Raw genomic sequence first — 25,315 nt, forward strand, 5'->3', positions numbered from 1 at the left:
TAATATTTAAATATTTTTCATTAAAGTTTTTTCACACAGTATATTTTGATCATGACTCCTCCTCCCCAAACTCCTCCTAGGACCTATGTGCATCCTCACACACCCATTCCTTAATTTCGAATTATGCATGAATAGCTGTTTATCTTATTATTTGGTACTCGATTTGCTTTGGTTTGCATTTACTTACTGTGTTAAAAAAAGTTAAAATGTTAAAAAAAATAAGATCAGAATAAATTAACTTCACAAAAACAAAACCTAAAACAATCATTCCCACAGGTCGGGGTGAGCGTCACACAGCCCCAGAGCAGGCACTGTGACAGCAGATATTCATCAGTGATTCAGCAGAAGCCCCAGCAGAAGCTCCTATGGCAGAGACCAACAATGGGAAGTAGGCATAATATTAATTTCTAATTCCGAAAAATGCACAAAAGAGAAAAACAAAAACTGGAAGAAGGAGAAGAAGAAGAGGAAGATGAAGAAGAGGAAGAAGAGAAGAATGAAATATAATCAGGGATTCATTGCAAAGTTGTGGGTAGGGCTGAATATCAGTAAATATGCTGCTATAATAGAGAATATGGCTTAAGATGAAAAAGATACGTGCTTATCTACAGACATCTAAAAGCATGGGACATACTCAACATCATTTCAGGATAAAAAGTTAACATAATAACAATACAATTAAATGCTATTTTATGGGTAAGCAGATACTCAAAATTCTCCGAACTATGTCATATATGGAATCACTAGAGGTATCTGCCAAGTCAGACATCCTATTTACTGGACATGTGTCCTTGCAGGAGCTTCTACAGCCACAGGGAAGCTGCCCAGGCTAGGCCATAAGGAGGTGAGTTACCCTCATAGACCATGCCCATGTCATGAACAAAGATGATCCCATTGTCATCTTTCTAATTCAAATTCTACCCATATTTCACCTGTTCCAAGGGCATTAAATGCAGTGTGGACACAACATAGTACTTAGAGCAACAGGGCATCTGTCTCAAAGCCTGTCTTTAGTTAAGAAGGGCTGTCCCAGCTGCTGCCTTCTGACTGAGCTGCTGGGAGGAAAGCAAGCCAGTGGAGGCTGAGAGGAGGGATCAGGGGCTGGAGGGCCTGCTCTCCCTCCTGACATCTCTATATCTGACTGCAAGGACAGGGAGGCCTTCGCCTGGCAATGCTGGTTCTTCCCTGAGCTGCTAGGTCCCAAGGAGAGCATCTAACTAGCTAGTGCCCAATAGGGAAGAAGAAAGCGCCTAAGACTCAGACAATACGTTTCAACCACATCCGATACACAACTGTCTAGTGCCCTCCTGCAGCTTACAGAGCACTCTATAGGTCACTAGAGTCACTAAAGAAAGAGTCCCCAAAAATATAAAAATAAAGAGAAAGCATTTCTAATTGAAATTATTTCAAATTTTCAAGTTACAGCCACAGAGGAGGAAGTATCTATGACATTGATTATAGAAGACACAAGAATCTTGGCAACTCTCCGCATTAAACATAAATATAAGTATCTTCTTATATTTATTTGCTGAAATTCTAAACCCTGAGGTTGAATCTTATGCCTTTTGTGAAGCACAGAATCTTAGGGATGCTTAAATTAATGGTCCACTCTCGGGTTTGGGATTAAGTGCCCTCAAAAACCGAGAAGGCAGAGAGTTGGCCTCTCCCTTCCACCCTAAGAAGGCACCGCCTAGGAGCAGAGACAGGACATGGTCAGACAGGGCATCTGCTGGAGCCTGGGCTCCTGTAAAGCACGCTTCTGTCCCTTACAGGATACACAGCTCATGAGACTGGGTTAGAACAACATGGATACGTTAGGGTGACGTTCAAAGAACAGAGGCAGAATCAATGGCAAACTGAGAAAGAAAAACCCATGCCGAAGACAGAGACTAATCTCCAAGGCAGAAAGCACTCGAGGGATAAAAACTGCTGAAAGGATGAACAACTCAATGAAAGGAGGGAAAGGGTGAACAGTTCGGAGAGAGAGAGAGAGAGAGAGAGAGAGAGAGAGAGAGAGAGAGAGAGAGAGAGAGAGAGAAATGTGGTTCATGAACACCGGAAACTAAGGACTACTTTACACAGCACACAACGTGCAACCTGAAGGTTCCCCCGAAACGCCATTTCTTCTCTGGCAAATCACAGAACTGCAGTTTCTCCATCGTACATCTGGTGGGAAATAATATCCTGAACACTCTCTCTGAAGAGAAGATGCTGAGCATGGAAGACAGAGAGCACAGCTCAGCAAAGGCTCACCAGGTTTCCTCCAGGCGCACGGACACAGGTACAGAGAAAGCCAGGCAGAAGGTTTCAACAGCTGAAGAGAAAAGCAGTGTGAACATGGATTAACTAGATTAGGATATAGTCTGTGGGACAGTGGTGTCTGTAGATAAAGAAATGAGATCTGCAGTGGAGAGGCCCACTTTATATTATTAGAAACGAAACCGGTGTGCGGCAGAGGACAGGCTGCATCGCTTCACCCCCACCACGTGGATTTTGTACAGATCAGAATTTCTGACATCGCCAAGTCCTTGCCAACCACTACCACGGCACTGTTGAATATCCAGTAGTTTTTCTCTCTCAATAGCACATGAAACTGTTTTCTCACGTATCATATGCTATCTCAGGTTTGGTATATTATAAAATATTATTTTATGTAAGAATAATTGAGGTGGAATCACATATTTGAATTTACTGGACTATGCATAGAGGAAATCGGGAAGGACAGATAAGAGAGAGCTGTCCATCTGCAGGACCCAGGGAGACAGCTTTAGGAGGTTGTGAGCATGTGCAGGAGTTTCCAGTCTCTGCTTCAGCTCATTCTAATTTTGAGAGATACGGATGTATTGTTTTGGAAACCAGATTTAATTAAAGTAAAATCTGATAGCTCACATCAACTGCTTTACAACTCTTAGGTGGAATTATCTGCAACTGTGTCTCGCTCATCCCCTTCCATGTCACCGGGGACAGACGCTGAATTCAGCCCAGGCTCTAGGGACCTGGTGAGAACCCGCATGAAGCGGCATCAGTGCTGCAGGACAAAGCATATGTGCTCTGTGATCAACAGGCGCTGGCAGCAGTGCAGCGACGCTCCGTGTTTAAATCTTCAACCGCATGAAAAGCTAGTACACGCGTTAGCAAGGGGGCATTCTGCCTTCGGTGGATATGCCTTACGATCTAGCGTCCCATTTCCATTTTATGAAGTTCACTTCTAACAATAAATTTCTGATATTAAAAAAAGATGAGGACAATTAGAACGTATTCTGTTCTGCATAAAGTTCAATACTGGATTTAAAATAAAATAAAAAACCACCTTATAGAGCCGGGCGGTGGTGGCGCACGCATTTAATCCCAGCACTCGGGAGGCAGAGGCAGGCGGATCTCTGTGAGTTCGAGACCAGCCTGGTCTACAGAGCTAGTTCCAGGACAGGCTCCAAAACCACAGAGAAACCCTGTCTCGAAAAACCAAAAAAAAAACCAAAAAAAAAAAAACCCCACCTTATAACACCCTTTTCCTTGTGAAATCACACATATGACCGAGATTTAACAGCCTGCAAAAGTGTGTGGGCTACTTACTGTGTGACAATAGCCTCTGCCAGCCTGGTTTCTGTGTACCCACATTCATAAAAGTTATTCGCTGTTATCGTTAACTGCCAGCTTTCGGGACAAAGTCACCTTCAATTGAAATCCACAAACACTTATCTTAAGAAAAATAAAAAGCAATTCTCTGCACAATAATGAGGAACATTAAATATTGTAAGCAGTAGATAAAAGGTGGCGGACTCACCCATCAGGACTGAGACTACGAAGGATTTATAGAGGTGAGACAAAAGGACCACAGACGGTGGGTCTGTTACTCATTATGAACTAATCTCCTGGCCAGAAGTATCTGGGAAATTTATTTGATTTAAAAACTATGGAACTGTTATTAAAATATTTCTTCATTGTTCATTAATGAGCAGGTTATCTGCTAATTGTAGGTCCTAAAAATTAAATGTTTTATGAAAATCAGGAAAAGATGCTCATGCACAGATCTAAGAGGACATATTAATATGTAATTTCAATCAGGATATAATTAAAAATAGAAAACAGTGCAAGTGAAATTAATTCTAATAATTCTCTTTGAATGGGTTGCTAAAATGCATGGTATCACTACAAATAACATTATCAGAAAATACATGCGATTAATATGAAATTTTCTTGACAAATTAGCTTCTACATTATATAGAAGGTAAATTTTACTAGGTGAGCTTTAACTTTTCTAGTCTACAGAAAAAATATATATTTTCACCTGGGAAAATTATACCAGCATATCTTAAAGATTAATTGGTGCACAGCAGCCCAGGTAGCAAGTATTCTAAGTAAAAAGGCACAATCAAGGTCGCAAAACTACATCAACACTCGTGAGTAAAATATCGACATTATTATGCAATAATCTGAAATATGAACCCTATAGTACCACACATTCTCACATTAAAGCAGATGCTAGGCTCAATCATCACTAAAATGATGAAAACTTTAGGCTTACGTCGGTACAACAGAACCACTTTGTGTCTTAAGGGAGTCAGAGGTGCTACTAATTTCGCTATGACCAGCTGGTCAAACAGACACTTCTTGACCTGCCGTCTGCAGGACTGGTTTCAGTCCCTAGAACCTGGAATATAATTCACCATTCCTCGTATTCCTGTGCTAGTGCCCAGAATTCTCAGCAGTTTCCTGGTTCTGTGCCCACGCCCTCGACAGTTACAAACAGCTCTAAATACTAGGCTTCCCGCCCCTTAACCCGATATGCAAAACAGCGCAACACCCAAACAACCAAGCCATTTATAAACACGTTAATGTAAGAAAAACTAGTGTTCTCACTACGTCGGCATTTTCATTTGTTTCAACTGATAAGGAATAATAAGAACGTAATCCACAGGGGCTATGACTGAGCTTCCTCCCACCTTCCATTTGGACTCTGAATATTCTCAATCATCTCAACAGCATCATTTAGAAACACAACTGTCCTAAAATAATAGAGAATTTAATTATATTTTGCATTTCAAAGCACTTTCTACATGAAAAACAATTTTACACAACTTACATGAGTATTCTAAGATAAAAGAATAGCCAAAGGTTATATGTAAATTACTAATTATCTCAAGGAAGCCAACAGATTTACTGCTTACTTTATGTTAGCGCATCTGCCAGGCAAAATATGATTCTGAAAGTAATAATATATTCTCCACTTTCGTGAGATGAATGCTTCACACTGATGATGTAATGGAAATCCTCCTTCTGGGAATGCCAGATTTCTCATATTTGGAGTAAAAACATATGCTAGTGTAAAGTGTGCAAACAAACACTCCTACACGAATACACACTATGTAAGAACAGTGTGTCAGTATTCTAGTGTAAAGTGTGCAAACACTCCTACACGAATACACACTATGTAAAAACAGTGTGTCAGTATGCTAGTGTAAAGCCATAGGGTTTCAACGTGGCCCTTTGTGTCCTATGTCTTACGTCAGTGCTGATTTTCCTGGACTACAGCTATAAATTTTAGTAAGACCCATAAAGTTTTGAAGAGCTACTTCAAAATAAATATGAGTTTAGAACTATGTCTCCAAATTCTTAAGAAGCTCTATAAAAACGCCCCATGCCTGAGGTTGCCATCAGACCGTGTCACGTAGTTATGTCAGAAGGTAAGACCCATAAAGTCTATGCAACACCTGAGCTGGACTAGCAGGGCAGCAACAATCAGGCTAAAGAGGGCAGGGGAAGCTTGCTCGGTAGTAAACTCTACATGAAGAGCTGAGGACAACTAAGGAGAGCCCAGAGCAGGAGAGCCCTGCCTTCCCCAGGAAAGAACACAACTTCTTATCCAACACCAATGTGGGCTTGAAACATATCTGCAACCATCACCATACAGACGGAGCAGTGTACCTATGTCTTTAGAAATGGCTATGTATATACACATATATGTATGTAACAACTAAAAAATAGGAGGCCATAAAATTGAAAGAGAACAGGAGCAGTATATGGGAAGGTTTGGGAAGAAAAAAGGAGAAGGAGAAATGATGCAATTATATTAGGATCTCAAAATATAAGCTAAGAAGTATATGTACTACACTTCACAATGGCAATAAACAATAGAAATACTGATAACAAAAGGATAAATATTTAATCTTATCAACTCACGCAAACATTTTAGGATGGCAAATAATTTAAAATTACAATAATTTATTCGATTTTAAAGATTAGGGGATAAAATCTGTTATATGGGCAATATAGACTATCATATCATTTATGTGGGAAAGGAACATATGCTGACGTGCCTAGTATATGCATGTAATAATGTTAGAGCATATGCTGACGTGGCTAGTATATGCATGTAATAATGTTAGAGCATATGCTGACGTGGCTAGTATATGCATGTAATAATGTTGGAAGAGGAACGTATGCAGACGTGGCTTGGCTTTTACGTGCACGTAATAATGTTAGAAGAGGAATGTATGCTGACATGGCTAGTACATGCATGTAATAATGTTAGAAAACACAGCTAGAAAAACAGGACTAATTGGTTAGCTGCGTGGAGAAAATCAAGGGGCTGGATCAGAATGCAATTTTGAATTCTGAAGCTAAAAGATATACTATCTATTATAATTTATATAAAAAGAAGAGATACAAAATGCTAAATTCATGCTAGCTCATCTTCTAGCGAAATGATGACTCTCCATGTAATAACACACCGTCCATCATTGGAAGGATGCTCCATTCTGAAAGCAAACTGCCTGTGTTTGCTTCTGATAAAAAGAAAAATTACTTCTAAACATTCTCTCCTATGACTAGAATAAAACTTCATGATACCAATTTGCCAAAGAAATGGGAAACTGTGTCTATAAAAGGGCTCTAAGGGAAAAGATCACTCTCATCCCAAGCTACTCTGAATAACAAGCTGTTCACCACTGACTCGGATGTGGAACACACTCAAGCTTGGATGGCTGCATACGGGCAAAGGCAGAGCTGAAGTGTATGTAATCACTTATATAATTTATACAATGTAGCTTCGTTCCAAAACTAGAATCCTGAGTTCATTCAACACTGTAAAGAATGCATAACATAAATATAATTAAAGGACATTTCATGGCATTAAATGACAAGGAGTTAAATCAAATTATAATTACAGGAGCCTCAAAGAATTTTAAAAGGAATGAACATCACACTCTACACCAGAGAAAGCATTTTGTAGGGAAAGGCAGCATGGACTTAGTGCTGTGATGCCTGGAGATGAGGGGTGTGCTCCACGGGAGACACAACATCACCCACGGAGGTTTTCCTTCTAATCGCAGGCTTTCGAACCACTGCTGGTGATGGTTTCGTGTGCAGTGTTGGGATCTTAGCGTATCAGCTGTCTCCATGTTACAAATAATGCAACTGAGTGGCTGTGAAATAACACTATAGAATTTGATATCCGCGGAAAGCAAGCTTATTCTAAATTAAATATGAAATACAGGATCATGAAAACTTTATCCTAGCATGCAATTTACTTAGTCCTGGACAACCCATAAACAATCTGGATAAGACCACTATACTAGAAGCATTTTCCCTTCTGTTAGAACCAGATGGATAGACTCTGAATATTCACAAGTGGAAACATTTAACTTATGAAACAAACCACCCATAAAGTCTGCACTGGGCTAAATACACACACCGATGGACCAGTATTTACAGGCAACAAAGGATTCTGTAAGTGTAATGGTTCTATGCAGAAGGATGCTCAACACATGTGTGAGAATTTGTCTCAAGTCAACTTTAAGACTGTGGTCAAATTCTTTGTTTAAGCATCAATTTAGAAAACACAGATGGAGTTAATACAGAACACTGAAATATGGATAAAGTTAATACAGACAACTGGAACACGAATGGAGTTAATTCAGGACACTGGAACACGGATGGAGTTGATGCAGGACACTGGAACACAGATGGAGTTGATGTAGGACACTGGAACACGGATGGAGTTGAGGCAGGAAAATGGAACACGGATGGAGTTAATACAGGACACTGGAACACGGATGGAGTTAATACAGGACACTGGAACACGGATGGAGTTAATACAGGACACTGGAACATGGATGGAGTTAATACAGGACACTGGAACACGGATGGAGTTGATACAGGAAAATGGAACACGGATGGAGTTGATACAGGACACTGGAACACGGATGGAGTTGATGCAGGACACTGGAACACGGGTGGAGTTGATGCAGGAAAATGGAACACGGGTGGAGTTGATGCAGGAAAATGGAACACGGATGGAGTTGATACAGGACACTGGAACACGGATGGAGTTGATGCAGGATACTGAGATATGGACGAAGTTAACACAGACAGCTGGAACATGGATTAACTTAATACAGAACACTGGAGGCATGATGACTTTGATAGTCAAACTTTTATTGTGTCAACTCCAATGTGAAAACAAAAACTCTTTTCATTTATCGATATAATAATTCATGCAATATATTACAATACAAGAACACTTTGCTGGCATGAAAATGAACACAGCCTGGAATATATGTGTATAGATACACGAATTCAACAACAGTTAACGAAAAATAGAGGCCACAGATTTGAAAGAGAACATGGAAGAGAACAGGAAGAGAACAGGTGGGAGAAATGTAATCATACTACAATCTCAAAATTTAAAAAAAAAACTTAAAAATTATAAACAAACACACAACAGTTTCAGGTCTGCTTTGCTATAATACCTAAAAATCATCCATGGACAGCACCAACCACAGAAAGCTGGGCTCTTCCCCTGAATCAAATATCACAAAAATGCACCACAAACTTGTCCACATTACAATGTGCTGTGGGCAGTTTTTCAACTGAGGTTTCCTCTACCAAAGCGAATCTGCCTGTGTCAAGTTGATATAAAACTGGGGACACAGGGGCTGCTGTCCATTAGTCCCAATACCCTGAGTTCCATTTCTGGATCCCAGGAAAAGGTGAAGGAGAAGGAAAAATTCCACAAAGCTCTTCTCTTGCTTCAGTCCATGGGCCATGCCACACAAACACGCCAGCACACATGTTCACGTGCACGCATGCACATAGATACTCACACAAACAAAATAGCAATATTTTAAAAACTAAAGAAAACCACTGTTGAGAAGAGATTCCAAAGAGAAAAACAATGGAAGATGTAGGAGTTTCTACTCAGGACAGTCAAACATTATTCAGTGTCTATTATTCTTTATACCACACACAGACAACAACAAACACAACTGATACTTACTGGCGCCTGATACTTTTAGAACAATGCACCAGATGAACAGCTGGCACTGTGAACTCTAGAGCATAACCCTTCAAAAGCCGGCTCTTCCCACACTTGACACTTTGTAACAAATTTTAACCTCTCTCAACTCCGGTGTGATACAAGTGAGGAGCTTGCATAACCCATGCAGGTGGCATTGCACGCATGAATGTAAACGGTATTATCTCGGTCAGCGACATTATGTGAAATAAATCCTCTTCAACTACTCAAAAATGATTTATGAAAACATAGATTATTAAGTTTAAAATTTTTAGAAGTACATGAAGTAATTTAATTTGTTTCTATTTTCTTTGTATAAATGTGAATTTTATATGATTAAGTCAATCTTTGAATGATCTTATGAAAGACCTTTCAATAAATATAGAATGAACATTCTCGGTGGTGAGGGAGCGCTGTGCTGGAGCTAAGCAAACATTGCTCTGTCTTCCTCGAGTTACATCAAATAAGGATTGATCATGTCTTCATATTACAGAACCCACAGTGCATTCCCACTACAACAAACGGATGCTTATGGTACATTATAAATAGCCAATTACAAACCAAACCTGCCTACATGTAGGTTATCTTTGGAATTTGTTACATAGTTCATTGAGCTTGGATTCTGGAATCTGACGGACCCCATTTTGAACTATAGCTTGTCCAGCTAGCCAGCACTCCCCTCTAGAATACATAAGCACGAAAAAGGAAGCTGCATCTCTTAGGGCAAGGGTTAAATACTATTTCTGACGAATCCGGAGTCATCGAAACTTTTAGGTTCTCTTTCTTGGCTCTGGCATAAGAATTTGTCTGTGACTGGCGGTGCCCATATCTATACATAGTGCCATTCCCATGAGCACAAGCTATCAGAAGGGATTGCTCGGATGTCCCAGATAAAGAAAGATTTAAGGTGTTCAACTTTCTGAGGCTAGGATGTGGTCTGACTGATTTGCGTCTGTTTTCTGAGTGGACTGGGAGCACTACTTCAGAAAGTTCCTGGAAGAAAGAACAGCACGTTTCATGCTAACACACCTGCACATCACTCTGTTTCTGCTACACACAACTCAAAGTAAGAAGGCAGAACATACTTCAGGAGTCTTCTGAAATAACATAGGCAAAAGCTTTCTACTAATGTCTTTGAATGAGTTCACTTTGAAGAACTAGGCAGTTATATATCTGTAGAATATATTATTTAAAATCTAATTACCATATTGAAGAACTGTTCTTTAAATCGGAAGGGTAATATACATAGTTCACGTGGGTAATATATATATAGTTCACATGGGTAAGATACGTAGTTCACGTGGGTAATATACATAGTTCACATGGGTAAGATACATAGTTCATGTGGGTAAGATACATAGTTCATGTGTTCTACTTTTTCCCAAGCACACCCCACCCTTGCTTTAAATGCAAATCACACCTTACACGGGAGCACCGTGTCTGCTCTCGCACTCTGAGCCCGGATGTTAGAGGGGCAGTCTCTTCCCTGCGCCAGAGTGAACATCTGTATCAAAGCTTGAAAACCACAACAGTGATCAACCTGCCAAGACATCCCCAATAAAATGGACAGAGAGTCCATTCAAAAGGGGGAACTCCACGCCTGATACTGTAAAGTTAGCTAAGAACTCAACCTGAAGATGCCAGAGACATCAGAAGAGAATCTACTATGGTCATTTTCCTAAATTAGCATAGCCACCAACTGTATCTGAATACTTTCCTTCTATCCACAGTTACAAGTAATATTAAGCCCCCATCAGAGTTCCTTCTGCAGAAGGCAGGGGCTACTGTGGAGATCCACAAAGGTCAAAGTTTAAAGAGGTAGCCATAAAGTGCTTGGCTCAAATTCAGCCATTTCAAGCATACACCCTACAACTAAAGTTCAGGAAACATCCAGGGGTGTTTTGAGAGCCAGAGGACAGGGTGACTTCTGCAGGCAGCTTCTTCTAGACATGGCAGTGTGCCTCTCCTATGAACTCTCAACAAGATGGCCACTTGCATGAAACCACTCCAGGAGACAGGACCTAGTGGATGGGTAAAAACTCCTCAAAGTCCCACCCCTCAATGAAGGGCTCTACATAGCCAGTGGCTGCTGAAGGAGGAGGAGCTATCTACACGGAAAGGCCCCCTGAAAGGTTTCCCAGTCCTAGCTCATCAGCCCCAAGCACATGAACATACAGGCAGCATTAACTGCATTCTGTAGGGTGTGTGTGTGCATCTAATACAGGAAGAGCTGGGGTGGAGGGGGGATTTGAATACCGTGAACTCATTTATGAAACTCCCAGTTAAGTTCATGATTTTAAATTTTACACAAAGAATAAAAATTTGGGGAAATAAAGACGCAAGCATGTATATCCAATACATTTGTCTACAGATACTTGCCTGAATATATAACATGCAAGGTTTTATGATTAATCAGATAATATTTACTCAGGGAGAGTCACTCTCAGTGGAAATTTCTTAATCTACCTAAATAATTGGCCTAAACAAAGACAATGCCCAACCATGTCTAAAAACGATAATTTCAGGAAATATTTTTCATATTATAAATATAATATATTATATATTTGCTTTATTTTGAGACAGGGCTTCTCTGTGTAGCTTTGGAGCCTGTCCTGGAACTTGCTCTGTAGACCTGGCAGGCCTCGAACTCACAGAGATCCTCCGCCAGTGCCTCCTGAGTGCTGGAATTAAAGGCTTGAGCCAATATCACCGGCATATTTTGTATTTTATTTAAAACATTGTAAATGTTTGCATAGTAATTCTGCAAACATTTATCCAACCTTAATCTCCACGTTCCCTATTCACTGCATTACTAGTGTCATTTCCAAAAAGCTTTTCATGGATCAAACCTCACCCCAGGCAAAACACAATAACCCAGGAGTTTCCCAAGTATTGTGTGCTTAAATGGAATGTGCTGGATGTGGTTTAAAGACGGAGAATTTTTCTCAAAATTTTAGCCCATGCTGTTAGCAGTATTTATCAATCAGTCTGAAATACAGCAAGAAAAACAGTGAACTCTGAAGCTCCCAGACTTACACTTAAGTTTCAGTTGATCATTTTCAGTCACAGATTAAGGCTGAGGACAATAAATCCAAATCAGATCTTATGCGTCAGGACCCAAGAGGTATGGTTAGGTTCACAGGACAGCTCTTTATGCCAGGCAATTTAGCTGATTTTTTATCTTACTTATTTTTTTCTTTCTTTTTTTTTTTTTATTTTCGAGACAGGGTTTCTCTGTAGCTTTTTTTTTTTTTTTTTGGTTCCTGTCCTGGAACTAGCTCTTCTAGACCAGGCTGGCCTCGAACTCACAGAGATCTGCCTGGCTATCTTACTTATTTTTTTTATATATTACTTATTTTTAAGCACGAGAGGAGCACAATATTCTAGAAAGGTTGTTGAATAATGTGATTAAATTCTATATTAATATTTTTGAAAATTTGAAGAACTGGAAATTTAACTGAATTTATAAGGGAAATAATGCTGCTACAAGAAATTAATGCAGCATTTAAAGACTCATGGATAATATGGAGTTAAATGAAAGTGCGGCTCCCCTTGCTAATGAATGTGGATTTTGCTGTAAAGACACAGTCCAAGTAAAACACTCAAGACATGCAAAGGTAAGTTTCCAAGTAGAAAATACTTCACTTCTTTTAACTATTAATATAGTCACAGGACTTTTGCTTGTCAAGTATATGATTATAAGAAAAAAAAATAGAACATCTTGATTTGTCTCTGTCTTTTGAAAACTCAGCGTTGGATGGCTTAGTGAATGGGAGCACTTGCTATTCTTCTTGGACATGGGTTCAATCCCCAGGACCCACAGGGCAGCTCACAGCCATCCGGAACTTCAGTTCCAAAGTATGACACACCCTGCTCTGGCCTGGATACCAGGCATCCATGTGGTGTACAGACACACAGGCTAAACACTCAAATACATATAAAACCTCACACCCCAATATTACAAGGAAGCCACTCAGAACAGCAACCCATGGAGCCATGTTTCAGCACACATCCGGTGTAGACAGATGTTTGTTCTAATAGAATGACTAGTAACATAGCATGTATCCTTGAAGCTAAGTGCTTTCAACACCTGTATAAAGAAGAATAACCAGTGCTAATGCTTCACTTTCCAGTGTGTTGACTTCCACGAACCCATGAACCAGTATCCCCTTCTTGTTCCCTTCTAAGGTGTTGGCTTCCATGAGCCAATGTCCACTTCTTGTTCCATTTCATTAGCATAGTCCAAAAGAAAGGTTTCATATTATGTGAAGGGTAAGTTACCAGGGAAGCCAAGAAGAAGAAGTAATATCAAAACTGAAGTCTTGGTAGCTTTTTAGAGCCCTTGAACTCTTAGGTGTCTTATTCAATAGGAGTAATAATCATAGGTGTCTGATATTAAAATTATATTATTAAAAAGTATAGTCAGGTTTAAGAGACCCAAAGTTTCAAATAATAAGAAGCAAGTGCTCTGTGGTAGACCCAATGCATGACTTTTCAAGTCATTCCCATTTTAAACGCCCCTTCTATTTGGAAAAGCACAACTTCATAAGACAAGCACAAGAATTCTAAGTTAAAAAAGAAATCACTGCAGAAAAACTAACATTCTGTCCATCAGAGCTGACCCCGAATCGTAAGGAGAATCAGCAGCGGGGTGTCTGAGAGAGCATCGTCATGTAGACAAGACGATGAGGCCTTGCTCTTCTGGCACACAACAGCCTCAGTCAGCGCTGTTGGCACAGGCAAGGCAACACGAGACTGCCTCCGCTCACATCCTGTCTGAAGTACAATTATCATGAGCATGTGTAATCACCTAAACGATTGTAGTTGTCAACTCTGAATTTCTTTTTTGGTTTGTTTGTTTATTTTTTGTTTTATTTTGTTTTTCAAAAACAGAGTTTCTCTGTGTAACAGCGCTGGCTGTGCTGGAACTAGGTCTTGTAGACCAGGCTGGCCTTGAACTCACAGAGATCTGCCCGCCTCTGCCTCCCAAGTGCTGAGATTAAAGGCTTGTGCCACCACCGCCCAGCTCAACTGTGGAATTTTATAAACAAAGAACTGTTCAATGTTAATATATAAATGGCTTGGTAACTCTGTACTTGAAAGAGCATAGATAATGGGACCACTACCTCTCTCCGTCGGGAAGCCCAGCAAGTCTGTTTGATCTTCCAAACCACAGCAGCCACCAGCAACAAGGATAAAAAGCAACTAGAAAATAAAGCACAGATAAATGTGTTCAAAATACACTTGAAATGTGCAGTAAAGGAAAATAACATAAGGTAGATTAAATATATAGAGGACAACATGTCATGATAAATATTTCCTAAAAGAATTTCTTCATCATCAACTTACTTGTTTCTTTTTGAACTGAAATTTTTTTCCTGGTTTGTATACCAATAAGATCACTCAGGATAATAATGATTAGTATCTATCTACCATACCACATTTTAGAGGACACAGTCTGCAAACTGTTTCAACTAAACTTTCCTGAACTTTAGCTAAATGTTTTTTACCCTATCAACAGACTCATTCCTCATTCGACAACGGGAACTATTCATTCTTTGAAATCTCTTAGGTAATTTTGTTTTCTTTCAGCCTTTTTGAATCATTTTAAATCAACAAATGTTGATTACATTCTAGATTCCTTCTTTAAATTAGGGATAACCCTTCAAGTTCCGTTAATGTGGCTTCCAGGACGGCCTGAGCAAAGGTGCTGGCTGTTGCCCTGATGACCCAAGTTTGATTTCTGAAACCCTCCTGATGGAAGACAAAAACCAACTCTTGAGGGCTGTCGCCTGAGGCCACTTGTAACTGTGGCATGCAGTCATCCCCTCTCACAAAGTAAAAATGAACAAGTGGGCATTTTTTAAAACTAGTACATCGGTGTGAATAATGAACTTCTCTGTTTCTCAAAACCAGACTTCTGGTCTGGGCACAGAGCTTGGTGGGAAGACATTTTTCCTCATTACTGTAAGACCCTGTGCTTAGCCACAGAACTGGCAGAGACAATTGGGGTTGAGGGAGATAAACAGGGGATTAATTTTGCAAATCTGTATCTTTAGTACTGTCAAAATTACAGCATCTTATCATTAAAAAGGATTTAAGAGATTATTTAGTTCAAAATCCTGTCTAGAAAAGAAATCCCTGGTAAACTCTGAGAGTGACTAAGTATGCAATTTACCTAATTAAACAATCATCTGGGAATTGCTAACTCACAAGTCAGTGCTTTCCACATTTCCTTAACTCCTTGGATGAAAATAGAATCATTTCGGCCACTTCACACCAATTCCGTTCTGAGTAAGTCTGAATCAGCCCACTACATTCTGAAACTCTTACAATCTGAAAAAGCCTCGCAGCACCCTCTGGCTGAGCAGCTCCCCACCAGGTAGGTGTGGTTTACCCTAAAGAGACATGTTTAATGTCCAGGGGCATTTTATTGTCATGATTTGGCTGGCACTGTGGGATGCCGCTTAACGACTTAAAATATACAACACACACACACATACATACATACACACCACACACACACACCATGATTTTATATTCAGACTGCCAAAGTTGTCTAAGTTGAGAAGTTCTGTCTGCATCTCAGTTATTTCCATAGAAACCATATTTCTCATGCGAATCTCAGGTTAGTAGCGTAAATGTTATTAATAGTGCTGAAAATTGGTACTTTAGAGTCTGAGGGTCCATTTTAATTTCAGAAATATCATTATGTCCTTAAAAAAATTTAGTACAAAAGACACAAAATTGCCATTCCAAACTCAAACTAAAATGACTTCCATCGAGGAGCAACAGTACCAAGTGCTGTGAGGGGTTCACGCTATGACCCCAAGACTCTGAGGCCCCCGTGCAATCCCTGCGCTTGCTAAAGATGGCGCTCGGAAGCTTGACGAGCGCTGCTGAGTTTTATGCTCACTTGTGTTAACGGAAAAGCTATTTTCCCCATGACATTCTTACTTCAGTTAAATGGGATTTTCTTTTGTTTTGTTTTTGTGGTTTTTTGAGACAGGTTTTACTTTAGCTATTGAGCCTGTCCTGGACTGCTGCAGTCAGAGGGAGGGAGGGCATGGCACTGGCCTTTGGTGACACATCCTGAAGCCACAATCAGAATTTACAGTTCCTAAATTCTCTGGGAAGCGCCATGGGGCAGGGCTGTGCATGGTAATTCGGTCCATTCCATTTTGCAAGAAGAGAAGTAAACGTTGATTGTGTTAATTCACTGAAATCTATTGGTCTTTACATTAGCTTCTCCTTATGGATAAACCAAAGGGTTCACTGGATAGCATCAAACATCTGTATCCTTGGATTTATTTTCATCACTTTTTCTACACAGGAGGAAAATCAGCTTTGGCAACTTTCTCAGAGATTTCTTCCTCATAAAATGACTTCTGTAAATTCTGATATAGGCACCAAGGAGACCAGATACAGGGACTTTCAAGCAAAGGGAGAAGAAAGGAGAAGAGGGACAGGAATGGAGTGGGGAGGGGGAAGACCGAGAGGGAGGGAAGTGACGGAAAGGGTGAGCAGGGCAGAGTAAGAGAAGAGAGAAAAGTATGTGGTCTATAGCACCAGAATCTTAGGGGTTCAACACGTCTATGTAATGAACGCAGTAGTAACAGAAATAACAAAAAAGAAGCCAACTAGATGTGAGAAGAAAACTTAGGGACAGATACTGCAATAATTCAAACATAACCTGTACACAGTGACTAATACAAAGTATGGAATATCCAGTAATATCATCTAGGGAACTCGCTCTCAACCTTCCTAACGTGTCGACCCTTTATTAAGTTCGCCATGTTGCGGTGACCCTCAACTATGAAATTATCTTCATTCCTACCTCACTAACTCATTTGCTATGAACTGCAATGTGCTGGAGAAATTCCTTCAGCCAGTAGCCATTAATAGGCCACGCCCAAGTGGGCTGGTGTGTGCACCACAGTACTATGAGACAATGCTCTTGTACCCTGTAAAGAATTGTCACTTCTATTAATTTAATAAAATGCTGACTGGCCAGTAGCCAGGCAGGAAGTATAGGCGGGGTGACCAGAACAGGAGAATTCTGGGAAGAGAAAAGGCTCAGTCTGCAGCTATCATCCAAACCAAGAGGAAGAAAGAAAAGAATGCCTTACTGATAAAAGGTACCAAGCCATGTGATTAACACAAATAAGAATTATGGACGAATTTAAGATGTAAGAATTAATTAATAAGAAGCCTGAGCTACTAGGCCAACCAGTTTAAAATTAATGTAGGCCTCTGTGTGTTTCTTTGGGAATGAGTGTCTGCGGGACCAGATGGGGCAGAAACTACTGCCAACAGCAATGTAATATCTGACAGTCAGGAATTCTGATATGCAAACCCTGTGTGAGTTGTGACCCACAGGTTGAGAACTGCTGATCTAGCTAGAAGCACACATTGCAGTATGACATGGGTCTGTACTGAGACTAGGGCCAGGGACAAAAAGGGAACTCTGGTACAACAAGAGAGAAATAATATTCCCAATGATTTATAGGTGACAGCTTAACTAAATATAAGCAACAGATACTAAATATTTAAAAATTAGTTTGCATATATTCTTGTATTTTACTGGAAAACCTTGGAAAGTAGTACAGTGTTAAAATACTGGACTTTGCTGTTTTGTTTTGGTTTGGTATTTGTTTTGTTTTGTTTTGGTCTTGATTTTTCGAGACGGGGTTTCTATGTAGTTTTGGAGCCTGTCCTGGAATTAGCTCTTATAGACAAGGCTGGCTTTGAACTCACAGAGATCCGCCTACCTCTGCCTCCCAAGTACTGGCATTAAGGGCGTGCACCACCATCGCCTGGCTCTTTGCTGTATTTTTAAAATAACTTCCCTTAATAACCAACATCCCAAAACATAGCTTCTAATGACTTGTCAATTCCCGCGCACCCGAGGATTTTACTCTCACCCACTGAAATGCTAACAAAGCAAGCCAACTCAAACTGGGAAGTGTGAGATGAATGATAGAGTATCTGGGTTTGCCGGTTTGCCCATCTGCTCAGAGCTGAAGATTAAATGAGCCATGTGGGTCACTGGGGAAACAATACATTGACTGTAAAACCTGCACAGCACGCTAGCGTGTAAGGAGGGTGACTGCAGACAGAGAAAGTCTGGCCTGGAAGTGAAGGCTCCAGACCCCAGCTTCTAAGTGTTGGCCTGCTCCCCTTTACAGCCGACCTCACACAGTGCCGAGAAGACACGGGAGCACTAACAACATTGCAGAAAATTATTACCTTCAGCCCGTGTAGGTAAGATATACAGAACATATGAGCCTTTTGTTTAGAAGTGGGCTCCATAACCAAGCTATCTCATTACATATGAAAGTATTTCAAAATGGGGTGGAAGGGGGGTCTCGAGCATTTTCAATAGGGATAATTAATTACCTTGTACACTTAGGATACTCTCCCAGTCAGATAATCTCAAATACAGGTAATAGAAAATCCAACTGAAACTAGCATAGACGAGTCTGAAACACACTCGCCAGTATGAACGCACCTATCCAGACAACAGGAGGCCATGAGATTGGTCACATTAAGTCCCGCAACCCTGAGGCAGGGAGGAGCTCACAGAGCTGTGTCTATCACCAAGATTACATAGGCAGTTAGCAATGCTAGGGAGAGGGCTCTTGGAGCCTGGCACCTACCCCAGCTTATGCGAGTGGTTCACGGTGACGGAGCGAGTTTTCCTCAGAAGTTCCCATGCTCCTGTAAGCAACCCCAAATAAACTCACTGGTTTGCCAGGGCAAAACTGGGGGCATCGTGACTGGGGCCGTTACTGCTGCCCTATCGCAGCTGAGGGAACATTTTTTGATACTCCCAAAATGTTAGTATCAAAGCCCTGAAGAAGGGACTTAAGTTAACTATATTCCATAAAGTAGAAACTCCAGCAGAAGGTCAGTGTCTGTCCCAGTTCGTTATCTATTGATGAACGTCATGACCAAAAGTAACTTGGGGAAGAAAGGGTTTAACAGGTTTATAGGTAACAGCCCAACATCGAGCAAAGTCCAAGCAGGAACCTGGAGGCAGGAAATAAAGCAAAGACCATGATGGAACACAACCTACTGGCCTGCTTAACTGCCCTTGTTACACAACCCAGGCCTGCCTGCCTGGGCAGAAACACTCAAGGTGAGCTGGCTCCTGCTGAATCAATTAGCAATTAAGACACTGTTTCAAAGAGGTGCTACAAGCCAATCTGAAGAAGGTAATTCCTCATCTGAGATTCCTTCTTCCCAGGTATGTCTAGGTTCACACAAAGTTCACAGAAACTTACAATCTCAGAAGAAAAGAAACCAGAGAACTCACATGCCCTCTTTGCCTTGCATAGTGTGAAAGAAAAAACAAGAAGTTAAGAACAAGGAACCGGCCATTTGCCCTCTCATTGAAGATCCTTATCAGAGACCAAGAGAGCTGGCAGCAGGCCCGTTCAGCCTTCAGATCTGTGAGGCAATGCATCTCCGTCCTTCAGGACACCCAGACTGCTGTGGGTTAAGGCAGATAAATGTTCTGATCTCGGATATACACAGACAGACAGACAGACAGACAGAAAGATAAATGATAGGTAGATAGATGATAGGAATGTCTGATTTCAGATACAGACAGACAGATAGATGATAGACAGATGATAGGAATGTCTAATTTCGGATGCAGATAGACAGACAGATAGATGATAGGTAGATAGATGATAGGAATGTGTGATTTCGGATGCAGATAGACAGACAGATAGATGTTAGGTAGACAGATGATAGGAATGTCTGGAATATATATTTTGCTGTAAGTCAACTTTAATCTCAGACTTTTTTGTCCTTTTAAGAACCGATTCCAATACCACAGCACCTTCTCTCACACTCTGGCAGGTATACCCACTCCTATCAACCATTAAAGATGTACTAAGGAGCTTTGGTCCTCCATGAAGCTGATGAGGGGCCGAACTCTCTCAAATCAAATGGTTGCCATATAGTCACATTGACAGAATAAATTAAGAATGGGCAAGAACCCATACAACACAGTAAACTCCTTTAGAATTCACGAAGAAATACAGCTAAGTCTCCCAGAACATGAGAGATTTACACATCCACAGAGCATGTAGACACGTGCGCACTCTGAAGACCCGCCTGGCCGAGGATTAGGAAGGCTAACATGGAGAACAGTATTCCTTGATGTGTGTCTAGACTGCAGCTAATCTGGGTGATATCTAATAAACTCAAACTTGTGACACAGATCAATGAACATGGTGTTTCTGCTATACTGGGTTGGTTTAGAATAACATCGCTTGAAACCGGGCAGTTGGATAAAAGCTTTTGTCAAAGAATTCCTTTGGCATTTTAAAGCAAATACATGTTCTTTTTCAAATCGTCTATAATCCAATGTTCTGTAACATAAAAAGAGAAATAAAAAGTATACAGCTATCAAATTACCAGACAATACACCCATGAAACAACCACCCACATAGATGAACAGGTGAACCCATTCTCAACTACTCAAATCAGAGTGATTTAATTGCAAAGCTTAATTTCCCATTTTATGGACTTTATACCAATGGAATCCGAAAGTTTTTATTCTTTTTTATTCAGTTCCCATCACACTACACTCTGTTGTCCACGCTGCTCCTGTGACATTACTTTGTTCCTTTTCATGTCCCTACACTATGCATAGCACAGTCTTCCTTTCCCTTCCTACCCTTTCTGAGCATTCTGGGATATTTCCACCTTAGGCTATGAAGACATCCTTCCTTAAATGTGTCATTTGTTTGAGGACATTCAAACAGCACACTTGACTATAGCATCACAATGCAACATCTCAGTGTTTCCATGGTGCTTCTAGGTGATGGAACCACAGTCATGTGTGGGCGATGGTAACCGCTGTTATGTGTGAGCGATGGTAACCGCTGTCATGTGTGGGCGATGGTAACCGCTGTCATGTGTGAGCGATGACAACCACTCTCATGCGTGGGCAGTGGTAACCGCTCTCATGTGTGGGCAGTGGTAACCTCTGTCATGTGTGGGTGATGGTACTCAGGTTCATGTTGAAGCTTTAATATTTTAGGCCAGAGGAGACTCCTGGGGAAACTGGTGACCTCCAATCAGTTCACTCATATTTCAAAGTCTGGTCGTCCTCTCCGCTCTGCCTACTGACCTCCAAGAATATAATTTACAGCCATGGAGAAGGCTAACAAATGCTGACACTGAAGTTCAGTGGTGGTGGCGGGGTGCTCAGAAAGGTTCCCTGAGACAGAGGCTCATACATGTTGAAAGGCCCGTCTTTCAACAAGTCGGGCTATAAGAAATTAAAAGCTACATAAAAATAATGAACTTTAGCTAAATTGTAATAAAAAACAACAACAATAAAAATGGCTGTCAAGGAACATAACCCTAAATATACAAAGTAAAAATATAAAACCCTTAGAAACCTTGAACTGGGAGGAACTTTTGTTCGTTTCTTGTAGTGATATTTCATTTGTATTTTATTTTATTTTTTATTACTTCATAAATAATACCAATCGAATCTTTTGTTCTAACACTAAAAAACATTTAAAAACTTACTATTAGCTGAGTAGTGATGGCACACACCTTTAATCCAAGCACTAGGCAAGCAGAGACAGGCAGATCTCTGTGAGTTCGAGGCCAGCCTGGTCTACAAGAGCTAGTTCCAGGATAGGCTCTGAAACTACAGAGAAACCCTGTCTCGAAAACCAGGAAAGAAAATAGAATAAAAGGCAATCCATAAAATATATACATATTAGAGTACTACTCAGCAGTAAAAAACAAGGACTTCTTGAAGTTTGCAGGCAAATGGATGGAAATAGAAAACACCATCCTGAGTGAGGTAAGCCAGACCCAAAAAGAGGAACATGGGATGTTCTCACTCATATTTGGTTTCTAGCCATAAATAAAGGACATTGAACCTATAATTCGGGTTCTTAGAGAAGCTAAATAAGAAGGAGAACCCAAAGAAAATCATATAGGCATCCTCCTGAATATTAAACTTCATCAGGCGATGAAAGGAGACAGAGACAGAGACCCACATTGGAGCACCGGACTGAAATCTCAAGGTCCAAATCAGGAGCAGAAGGAGAGAGAGCACAAGCAAGGAACTCAGGACCGCGAGGGGTGCACCCATACACTGAGACAATGGGGATGTTCTATCAGGAACTCACCAAGGCCAGCTGGCCTGGGTCTGAAAAAGCCTGGGTCAAAACTGGTCTCGCTGAACATAGCGGACAAGGAGGACTACTGAGACCTCAAGAACAATGGCAACGGGTTTTTGATTCTACTGGACCTATTGGTTTCGTGGGAGCCTAGGCAGTTTCGTGGATGCTCACCTTACTAGACCTGGATGGAGGTGGGTGGTCCTTGGACTTCCCACAGGGCAGAGAACCCTGATTGCTTTTTGGGCTGACGAGGGAGGGGGACTTGATTGGGGGAGGGGGAGGGAAAGGGGAGGCGGCGGTGGGGAAGAGACAGAAATCTTTAATAAATAAATAAATAAATTTAAAAAATAAAAAAAAGGCAATCCAAAGATGGAAATCTTTGCAGATAATATACATGGCAAAGAGTTAGGCTTCAAATATATAATGTATATTAAATATTCAGTAATAAAAAAGTAAATAAACAAAATATGGGCAAAAGACTTGAAAAGAACTTCCTCAAAGAAGACAAAAGGACGGCTAAAAAGAACAAGAAAAATTACCAGTGGCTTATATGGTATCGCTTATTTGAGAAAGGTGAATGAGATCACATGATGTCATCACATATGTGTGCCATGACATATGTATTATAGACATGTACTGTGTTTGTGACATCACATATGTGTCATAGACCACATCACATATGTATCATAGTGAGGCACAGCATGAGGCAGATCTTGACCACTATAAAGACCTAGGGACTCGTGGACAAGGGTGGCTGACAGAACAGCAAGCTCACTGAGGGGCAGGATGGTTTCGACTTTTACATGGCTATTTAGGATCAGTGTGAAGTTACTGACAGAATTCTGTCTGCTTTCGCCACTGGTGTGAAACCTCAACCCTGTGGATAATGTATGGAACGCTGGTTTAAACCACTATAAACTGCACGGTCACCAGCTTATACACATCATATTAAACACGCTGATTTATAAGACCCAGCAAGGCATAAACATCCATTTTCTTCCATCAGGAAGCCAGGGAGAGAATTACAGGGTCAATTTCTAATACAGTATGTGTTTGTTTATGGAGCCTGGGTCTCCTTGACATTAACGTAACCACCATCTGAACTCACTGCCGAGACAGACACACCAGATACTGCGTTCGTTCTTCTCAATGCTCTAAACTTGCTCTGTTGTTTGTAATCCTGTCAAAAACTTCTGGGTCATGCCGAGACTGTGCGTATTAGTGATTTAGCTTTATTTCTTGTCCTTTGAAGATGCACATTACTGCTTTTTTTCTTTTTACAAATCGTATAAACAGCATGATCGTGTGCCTTTATCCTCAGGTCTCAGTGACTACATTAACTCTGTGTGGTCACCTCAACGGGAAGCTTTGCTGTGTTTGTTTTTCTAATGCTTGAGTGGCTTTATGTTTTGCTTTTGAAACCTTTAAGATTCTTCTACTTAAAATTTTAATCTACACCTCTCTCCACTCTGTACCCAGTAACAAAGATACAGGAAATAGAAAAACACAGTAACTCATAGCAGTGAGGCCATTCTCAGAGATTTCTCATCTTCTTCAGAAACCATCTGAAACAATGTGTGACAAGTAACTCTGATCATAAACTGCTGTGGGATAGCCCTCCTGTGTGCTGTGGGATAGCCCTCCTGTGTGCTGTGGGATAGCCCTCCTGTGTGCTGTGGGATAGCCCTCCTGTGTGCTGTGGGATAGCCCTCCTCTGTGCTGTGAATACATGTTGCACTCATCGCTGGGTAATAAAGCTACTTTGGCCTACAGCGAGGCAGAATCAAGCTAGACGAGAAAGTCAAACTGAATCCAGGGAGTAAGATGGGCAGAGTCGAGAGAGATGCCAGCCAGCCACCAGCCACCAGAGAAGCAAGACATATTAGAGTACAGGTAAAACCACAAGACACACAGCAAAACATAGATGAATAGAAATGGGTTCATTTAAAAGAAAAGAGCTACTTAGTAATAAGCCTGAGCTGTTCAGCCAAGCATTTTGTAATTAATATTAAGTCTCTGAGTGATTACTTAGAAGCGGCCACAGGACAGGCTGGACAGAGAAACTACCATTTAGAATAAACTGGGTTTGTACAATTTGAGTAAACGCTCATAGCGACATTACTCAAGATAGCTATAGTGGGGAGAAGTAAGAGGGGTCTTGGAGAAAACTCACTCCTGCTGTGTGTTGAGAAGACACCATTCACACTGGCTCACACAGCAAGGGTGTTTTCTGGCAGAAGGCTTACATAGCTAAAGAGTTCACCACTGATGGCTTGAGAAGAGTTCTCATGACAGCTGATGGAGCGCTAAGTGGTTTATACATTTGAAAAGGGGTGGAGAAACACCCTCCAAAGAGTGGAATGCGTGATTGCAGTCATATGGTAGAGGTGCCTTCAATGGTACTGAGAGAGAACTCAGACACTATGGACCAAACACGAGAGTCAGAACATGGGTGAGCAACAGGCTGATGGTCTAATGGCTGCCGTGCTGGTGCCTAAAGGATAATGGGAAACTTGGTCAAAACACTTCCAGCTCAAGGATGGAAAGACAGACAGGGATAGACAGCTCAGTCGCTCCTGCACCGCCTGTGATGGTGGCTCACTGCCCTCCTTCCAAGTAAGCCGGAAGACGAGCGGGCTCCCCTCTCGCTGAGGCAGCTGGCCTCACAAGCTGTCACCGTTTGGTCCCGTGACCACTTGATCAATAAAGTTAACGCATTAGCATTGCCCACTTGAGACAGAGTAAGAGCTAAACTAGGTAAAGGAATTTGCTCAAATGTTTTACCGAAAGCAATAGAAGTATGGGATTTGGGAGGTTATCTGATGATGGCAACAATATAGGAATTCGATGAAAAGAA

General features: G+C 41.0%; 1 protein-coding gene across 5 annotated transcripts in view; it reads right to left on the minus strand.

Annotated features, from left to right (window-relative positions):
* Atrnl1 (attractin like 1) overlaps nucleotides 1-25,315 on the minus strand; it is a 503,194-nt gene that overhangs the window by 299,112 nt on the left and 178,767 nt on the right. For 3 of the 5 annotated variants that reach the window (XM_050147216.1, XM_050147253.1, XM_050147236.1), the window contains exon 26: nucleotides 14,419-14,500. In XM_050147216.1, the coding sequence (XP_050003173.1) occupies nucleotides 14,419-14,500 (82 nt within the window). The remainder of the gene's footprint in view (nucleotides 1-14,418; nucleotides 14,501-25,315) is intronic. The other 2 variants (XM_050147226.1, XM_050147244.1) reach the window with 1 other exon arrangement.

This window comes from Alexandromys fortis, unplaced genomic scaffold (assembly GCF_014885135.2).
Source record: "Alexandromys fortis isolate MF-2015 unplaced genomic scaffold, M_Fortis_MF-2015_v1.1 scaffold_16, whole genome shotgun sequence".
Lineage (NCBI taxonomy): Eukaryota > Metazoa > Chordata > Mammalia > Rodentia > Cricetidae > Alexandromys > Alexandromys fortis.